We start from the raw sequence: 8,164 nt of genomic DNA on the forward strand, positions 1-8,164 counted from the left end.
TATATTAGGTATAGATCTTTATATAATCAGTTAACTTTTACATATGGATCATATACATATCCAGCAAAATATCCTACAGGAATTAGGGTGAAATAAACACATTTTCAAATGAAAGATAACTAGGAGGATCCGTGCCAGCAGATCAGCTCTACAAAAATGTATAAAGGAAGTTCTTCAGACAGGAGGAAATTTGAAACGTCAGGAATGAAGAAAGAGTAAGATGTTCACTATCACTGACCGTTTGGAAATGCAAATTAAAACCATGATGAGATACCACTACATCCTTATTTAAATGATATCACACACACGCACACACACACACACACACACACACACACACAATCAAGTGTTGGGTAGGACCCACAGCCACTAGAACTCTCACACATTTCTGTTTCTCTCGTGAGTGAGAAACCTGCACCACGCTGAAAGCCTTTGGGCAGTTTCTCATAAGATTAAATACGCTTTTCCCATATGATCCAGTAATCCCATTCTTAGGCATTTGTCCTAAATAAATGAAACCTTAAGTTTATACAAAAACCTATAACAAACTCAGAAGAATCTCAAAGTTATTATGCTAAGTGAAAAAAAATCCAGTCTCCAAAAAAAAAATACATATTGTGTGATTTATTTATATGATTCTGAAAAAAACAAAACTTAGGGATGCAGACAGATCAGTGGGTTGCCTGGGGATTAGGGGTGAGGAGAGGGTGTAACTACAGAGGAGTTTTTGGAAGTGAATGGACCTGGTCTGTTTACTGATTGTGGTTGTAGATGAATTCACATAGAGGTCTGAATTCATGGAACTGTATACACATAAAGTCAATTTTACTGTATGATAATCTTTTAAAAAATTTTTTTTCAACATTGATTTATTTTTGGGGCACCTGAGTGGCTCAGTTGGTTAAGCGACTGGCTTCGGCTCAGATCATGATCTCATGGTTCGTGGGTTTGAGCCCCGCATCGGGCTTTGTGCTGACAGCTAGCTCAGAGCCTGGAGCCTGCTTCAGATTCTGTCTCCCTCTCTCTCTGACCCTCCCCTGCTCACACTGTCTCTCTCTGTCTCTCAAAAATAAATAAAGAAACATTAATTTAAAAACATTGATTTATTTTTGAGAGACAGAGAGAGACAGGTTATGAGCAGGAAAGAAGCAGAGAGAGCAGGACAGGCTCTGAGCTAGCTGTCAGCACAGAGCCTGACACGGGGCTCGAACCCACAAACTGTGAGATCATGATGTGGGCCGAAGTCGGAGGCTCCACTGACTGAACCACCCAGGTGCCCCAATAATCTTAAAATTTATATAGTAACCATATTATAGGTGCCTCTAAACAAGAGTGATAGTGGTATGCTTTGTCAATAGGAAATTAGTTCTCTTTACTGATAGTTTTGTATTTCACACACTGGTAGGAGAAGGAAAAGAGATAAAAAGAGTCTGTCTTTTTAAAATTTTACCATCATTATTATTTGTTATTCAGAGCAACCTCTAGGGTTATGGTGAGAATCACCAACAGAGTTGGGTTCAAGCCTGTAATATCCTGAAATGTAGATGATACTATTTTATTTTTTGTAGGTTGAAGATGCTGGAAGAGAAACACATTAAGCTGCTACTTCTAAGTGGACACAGGGCTGGTCCTGTCAGTGAATCTAAAGAGTCCGTCAGTGCATGTCCTTCTGGAGGAAATACCATTTCCCATGCACCTTTGGAAGCCTGGTTCACAAATTCAAGGATACAGGCAGTGTTCGGGGTATACTGCTTTGCAGATGACTATTTCTGAAAAGGTAAGGGAAATGGTTACTGTGAACATAATGGCCAGGCTGAAGAAAGTCAGCCTATGGTGTGTTCTAGAAACCTGGGGGGTCTGGCAGTACCACATGTAAGAGTCAACACATGAGCCCTTTGCCAGTTCAAGACTCAAGTCCTACAAAGTTTAGCCAATGATAACCCCAACTACTGTTTGGAAATGTGCTTATTGAACTCAGGTCTCCTGGGTAAGAACACCTGCTTTTCCAAAGACTGTTTGGAGACCAAGCTACTTTTCTTTTTTTTTCTTTAATTTTTTTAATGTTTTATTTTTTTGATACAGACAGAGACAGAGCATGAGAGGGGGAGGGGCAGAGAGAGAAGGAGACACAGAACCGGAAGCAGGCTCCAGGCTCTGAGCTAGCTGTCAGCACAGAGCCTGACGCGGGGCTTGAACCCACGAACGTGAGATCTGACCCGAGCCGAAGTCGGAGGCTTAACCGACTGAGCCACCCAGGCGCCCCTCAAGCTACTTTTCATTTGAAAAGGGGGGCACACAAATAGGAGATGGGCCCCAGGAGACAGTCAAGACAACTTCCACTGGATTTCAGCCACCCAAACACAAGGCGGAGGTGATGGTGTGACATGACCCGTGTCTTGGGACCATTTTCTTTGAGGCAACATGTCTAAAGAGATGAATGTCATCTTGTAAAATGACCAATTAGCGCCTGCATATGACAGGCTTAAGTCTGGGTTCCAACAGGCTGGCACACCACCACGATAAGGCAGATGGGGAAGGGACTCGTTGGATAATTTCCAAAACTGGATTGGTTCATGTGGTTATAGACAGCCAGCTCAGAACTTCTTTGATTCCTTCTTCTGAGGTTTGTTAAAGGCCTGCAGAAATCAGAGACCAAATTATCCAAGGGCAGGACATTATAGATACAAATGTAGAGATTGACACAAATGATATATTAATGTACCCCCTTCACTGAAAGCTTGCACTGATAACAAAGCACAACACATTGAACATGCCGTGCATGGGAAGGTGATAGCGATAAGCATTTCTATCTTCAGACTTTATGGGCACCTTTATAGTTACTTCACCTATAAAAATGGAGTAACCATGGTATTTATTTCAGGATTTATGGCAGAATGAAATGAGATAAAACACATAAAACAATGTGTGCCTAAAAATTTTTTTAATCTGCATCTAGTGTTATAAACAGATTTACGATATTTATTTTTACTTAATGCTTTTTAATTGTTTGCCGTGTCCACCGCTAGGGCTTTTCTATCCTGAACTCCGTCTTCAGATCATTCTACTTAAAGAAACACACAGGGTGGTATATGTTTCCAACCTCTGTTTGTGGGAGGCTATCTTCGTCAAACTCACAACAAAAAGATATTCTTAGAGAAAAGAGTCACAAGGGGGCATCTTCCTCCTGTCCTTACAGCCTGTCGCTGTGGTTAGCTAACGTTGTGTAATGGATTTTAAAACAAAGCCAGACACACGTGGAATCTGAACATTTTCCCGCTCTCCTTCCTTTTACTGGACTTGATTCTTAATGTCTCAGAGGGAATCGATGCCAGCATGACTCTGCTCTCTTTCTTAGCCCTATAGCACGTTCTCCCAAACACACGTGTGTCCTGTCTTTCTCCACACCTGCTTTAATGCAGAAAGGTGGTTGCACTGAAGGATGGGGTGGGGGTGGGTGGCCTCTGTCACAGGTCTCAGTGGACAGACAGGGATGGAAGTTCACTCTTGGTAGATCAAACCATGGGACTCTGAGTCAGGGGGAGAAGAATATAATGCGTCTCTCATTCCTGACTGCACCAGTACACTTACTGTCACAGAAGTCTTTATTTCATGAGATGAAGCCAGGGTAGATTTTTTCCTCAGCTTACCTGAGTCATCTCAGTCCCTTTTGGTTGCTTCTCAATCTTAGTTTTTGGGTACAGTGAAAGTTTATCATTTCCTGCTTCTGTTACTTATTGTTTAAATCCTGCTTAAGCCAGGATTTCTGAACCTTGATGTTATGGACATGTTCGTCTGGGTGATTCTTTGTTGTGGGGACTGTCTAGTGGATTATAGGATGTTTTGTTGCATTTCTGGCCTATATGCTAGATACTAGTAACACTGCTCTCCCCCCAAATATTTCCAGATTTTGTCCAATGCTCCCTGCAAAGTCAACCCCATTGAGAACCACTGCTTTAGACTGGAGAGTACAATACGTAGAGAGCTCTGAGTAGTGGTGCCCAGATTGGAGCTGCAGTCTTAATAATGTTCCCTCTGTCCGCACTCTTACCATGAGGACGATGAACATAGTCCTGACTGTTCAGCCCGTCATAAGAACATGACGCCTTGTTGGCCTTTGTGCTCACCCCTAGGGCATGTATCAGGACCATCCAGGGGGTTTTTAATGTGCCTAGGCCCATGCCAAATACCTCAAAATATTGTTACCTTCATCACTCTTTAGAAAATAAGGCATTTACAGGGCCTCGAGGGTGGCTCAGTGGGTTAGGCACCTGACTCTTGATCTCAGCTCAGGCCATGATCTCATGGTTTGTGAGTTTGAGCCCTGTGTTGGGCTCTGTGCTGACAATGAGGAGCCTGCTTGGGATTCTGTCTCCCTTCTCTGTGCTCTTCCCTGCCCCCCCGAACATACTCTGCTCTCTCTCTCTCTCTCAAAATAAAAATATAAGCTTAAAAAAGGGAAAGAAAATAAAGCGTTTACAGAATATTTGATACATTATTTAATGTGATCATGAAGAAGTACATGTATTACTACATGACACAGTTTTAAAAAGTATTTTAACTAACTGGAATCTTTAAAAAACTTCAAATCCTTAGAATAAAAACATATTTTAATAACCATATTTTAATATAATCCCATGGTTTTTTATGAAAAAAAAAAAAAGACAAAGGCTCCTAGATGGGCTGGGGTGAAAAACAGAGAAAAGAAGATTTTAACCTAATCCCCATGGCTCTTCAATGAAAACCCCTGTTAAAATCAGGCACCGTTACAGAATTGACCATGGTTATCTGTAAATATAGCAGGCATCAGATAAACTTACTGTCCCAAACCAAAGATCAGAAGGCTCTTCCAGAAACTGGTTTATAACTCTTTCCTGTTGGAACCTCCTAAATTGTAGAGTAGACTAGGCTTCCCAGGCTTTTGTCTCTCCTTTGCTTTATTTTTTTCCCCCCGCCTTCTCCCTACCCATTCCTTTCTCCCTCCTTTGGTTTGTGAAGTCAACTGTCTTCTCATTGTCATGTGACTCATTATGGTGCTTATTCTATTTATTAAATATTTCTAGCTTTCTGCTTACTGGGAATATGGTAGGATTGTACTTTCCTATTCCTTTTGGAATTACAGATAGCCATATAACTTTCTTTGGCCAATGAAATGGAGCAGAAATGATGTGTATCACCTTTGGGAACAACTTTGAGAGGTCATGAGGATTCATTATGTCCCTTTTTCTGCCATAGCACTCAGGTAAAGCAAAGCGTGTTTTGAAAAATAGCCCTTGGCTACAGGTGTGGGTTTATCAGTCAGGATCAAGCTCAGCTGCATGTGACAGAAAGGTCACTATCAAAGGGTAGATGGGAATTCTAAGGTTAAGTATGGTGCTTCTGCTCCATGAAGTATACAGGAAGCCAGCTCCTTCTAGCTTGTTATTTACCCAGTCTAGAATGTGACCATCATTCTCATGGTCCAAGATGGCTACTGGAGTTCTGCCACCATCATCATGTTCCAGGTAGAAAGATGGATTAAGGGGTGAAATGAAGAGACAACAGATAAAAGATAGCAGCCACACAAAACCAGCATATATATGGTTTCCCAGAACCTAGTCGAATGGCCACATCCAACTGCAAGAGTGGCTGGGATATGTAGCCTTTATTTCTACACCTTATGCTCACCTAAAACTCAAGAGCTCTATTGCTTGAAGAAGGTGAGATCAGATATGGTGGTAGGTGACCAGGAGTCTGTGCCACAGTGAGCATATGGGCTCAGTTAGGACAATTAAAATGGTCCATCCCCTCAATCACAGAGTGGGTTAAGGGGTGGGCATATAACTTATGTCTTCCCTAGTGGAGTCCTTCCTTAAGGTGATGGTGGTTGTTGTTTTGATAACTTTTTAAACTTGAGGAGAAGAGTCTTTCCTCCTCAGATCATAAATCTGAAGATAGAGCTGAAATCTAATATGCAAAGAGAAGCCGAAGGAAAGAAAAATGGAAGACCTAAGTAGTTTGTGATTTCCTTTCCAAGCCTTTTCGAGACCAGCTCTGCCCCCTCCCCTTTCTACATGAGCCAGCTCATTTGTTTAAATGAGAAGTTCGGTGTCTCCTGATTGCAACCCAAGAATCCTAGAGCAATTGTCTACCTCCCTAGATTTTTGTGGAGAACACAGGGGTTAGTACACATAGTAGTTACCATGGTGTCTGGCACATACAAATCCTGAAATGTTCGCTCTTAATGATGTGTTTGAAATAACACAGAGTAGATAAAATTTGGAAGAACTCTCTCTCTCTTTTTAAATCTCAGCTCAAACAAGGTCTTGCTCATTCCCTGCGAGGATTAAGACCTTTCTCCTTCCTGCTCCCCCTTCTCCATTCCTATAGTCATCTTATGCTCTGTAACTGTTTGAAAATTATGTTCTCTTCTGATACCCTTTGAACTTCTGACGAACTGGATGGAACTGAGTCTTATTCAAGTTTAGAACCTCAGTATCTAACATCCTGGTGCATGATAGATGGTCAATAAATATTGTTAGAAAAATAAGAATTTGAAGAACGTTCATGATTAAAGATGGTGATGATAGAATCAGCAATTATAGAGGACACATTATATTCTCAGCACTGTCCTAAGAATTCTAGAGGTTTATGATTAAGCCCTAACAGACTGTTTTTTTTACAGGTAAGCCAACTGATGTCAAGGTGATACATTAGTGAGTGGCAGAGCCAAGATGTCATTCCAGGTAAGCTGATTCTAGAACCCTAACATTTCAACCAATACCCTGTGTTATCTCTCACTGAAGGAATTTCATTAAATATAGATGGAATTAAGTCATCTGATATTAGAGGTCGAGGAACCTTTAAGATCATTGAATTCTAGCACGAAATAGATACAGCCGATGCCAAGAATTGGAGGTAAGTTGGTTCAAGTGGTTTATGGACCTGCAGGGGACTTTGCCCACAAGGCTCCTGACTCCGGGCTGGAATAGTTTAATGAAGGTCCCTGCCTCCATGCAAAGTGTGCTTTTACTTTTGGGATCTTGCTTTGGAAAAACCACACCCAGTGGCAACTGTGTGTCACAGTAACTGTATGCTGGACACCACTCAGAATCAAGGAAGTAGACCTCTTTGGGTCCTGCCTGTTGAAACAGACACCAAGCACAGGAAAGGGGACTGGCTAAAAAGGACACCTACTCATTCTTCAGATTTCAGCACAAACGTTCTTGGAAGTTTTCATGACCTCTTCAAGGTCGAGTCTGCTACTTAAGATCTCCTTCACAGCACTTAGCATGAAGGACTATAATTGTAGGTATTGTTTGTGAAATATCTGGCTATGGTCACCTCACTTGTTACCCTGTGAGTTCCGGGAGGGGGGGGGGATGGACGCCAATTTTTGTTCCCCACTCTATTCCTGGTGTCCTGGCACATAATAGGTGCTCAAAGATACTTGTTGCATGAACAAACAAACGAATGAATAAATGCACAGATGAAGCAGCGGGACAAATCATCTCCCTGTGATGCCTGGGGGTGGATGCAATCCCTATCCGCGTGGTGCAGGGAGTGCGGGGGACCCTCAAGAGTCTGCACACTCACACCCACCGCTGATCAGAAATCCCCACCGGGAAAGTCACACATGTGTTTGGTGAGGGCTTGGGGGCACCGGAGGGGGGCTAGAGAGACACACAAAAGGTGAGCAAGCTGTTTTCAAAGGATGCTTTCAACTCGCTGGCCAGTCCGTGTGTGTTTTCCTCTACAAAGTGTTTCCAATTACTGTGGCACTCTCGGTATCTGAATCCATCTCCAGTGAATTCCTCTGCAGCTCCTGCCAGACATATGGGATCAATCAGGGCTTCGGCGCTGGTGCGCTTGCTGCGGGAATGTTGACAGCCTGACAGACGCGGGGTTCTGGTGTCATGGAATCTCCGAGACTTTGGCTCGATCCCGGGAGGAGAATGAGAGGGGGAGGAGAGAGATAGAGGCAGAGATAGAGGAAGGAGAGAGGAGAGGGGAGCGGGAGAGACAGAGGGAGGAAGAGAGGGAGAAGGAGGGACGCGGGAGATTTTTCTTGACTGCCCCCTTGCCTTCAAACATTTTATAGGCTTCGGGGAGAGAGGGAGGAGGAGAGAGGGAAGAAAAAAGGCGAGAGCGCGAGGGTAGAGCGCGCGCGCCGTCGCCTGCGAGCCCC

The 8,164-nt window shown here is 43.0% G+C and overlaps 1 protein-coding gene across 1 annotated transcript in view; it reads left to right on the forward strand.

Annotated features, from left to right (window-relative positions):
• Window positions 1-6,710: 6,710 nt before the first annotated feature.
• The window catches only part of SVEP1 (sushi, von Willebrand factor type A, EGF and pentraxin domain containing 1), a 195,044-nt gene continuing 193,590 nt past the window's right edge, over window positions 6,711-8,164 (forward strand). The window contains exon 1 of the mRNA XM_029919633.1: window positions 6,711-6,722. Within this exon, the coding sequence (XP_029775493.1) occupies window positions 6,711-6,722 (12 nt within the window). The remainder of the gene's footprint in view (window positions 6,723-8,164) is intronic.

The sequence above is a fragment of the Suricata suricatta genome, chromosome 13 (assembly GCF_006229205.1).
Source record: "Suricata suricatta isolate VVHF042 chromosome 13, meerkat_22Aug2017_6uvM2_HiC, whole genome shotgun sequence".
NCBI lineage: Eukaryota > Metazoa > Chordata > Mammalia > Carnivora > Herpestidae > Suricata > Suricata suricatta.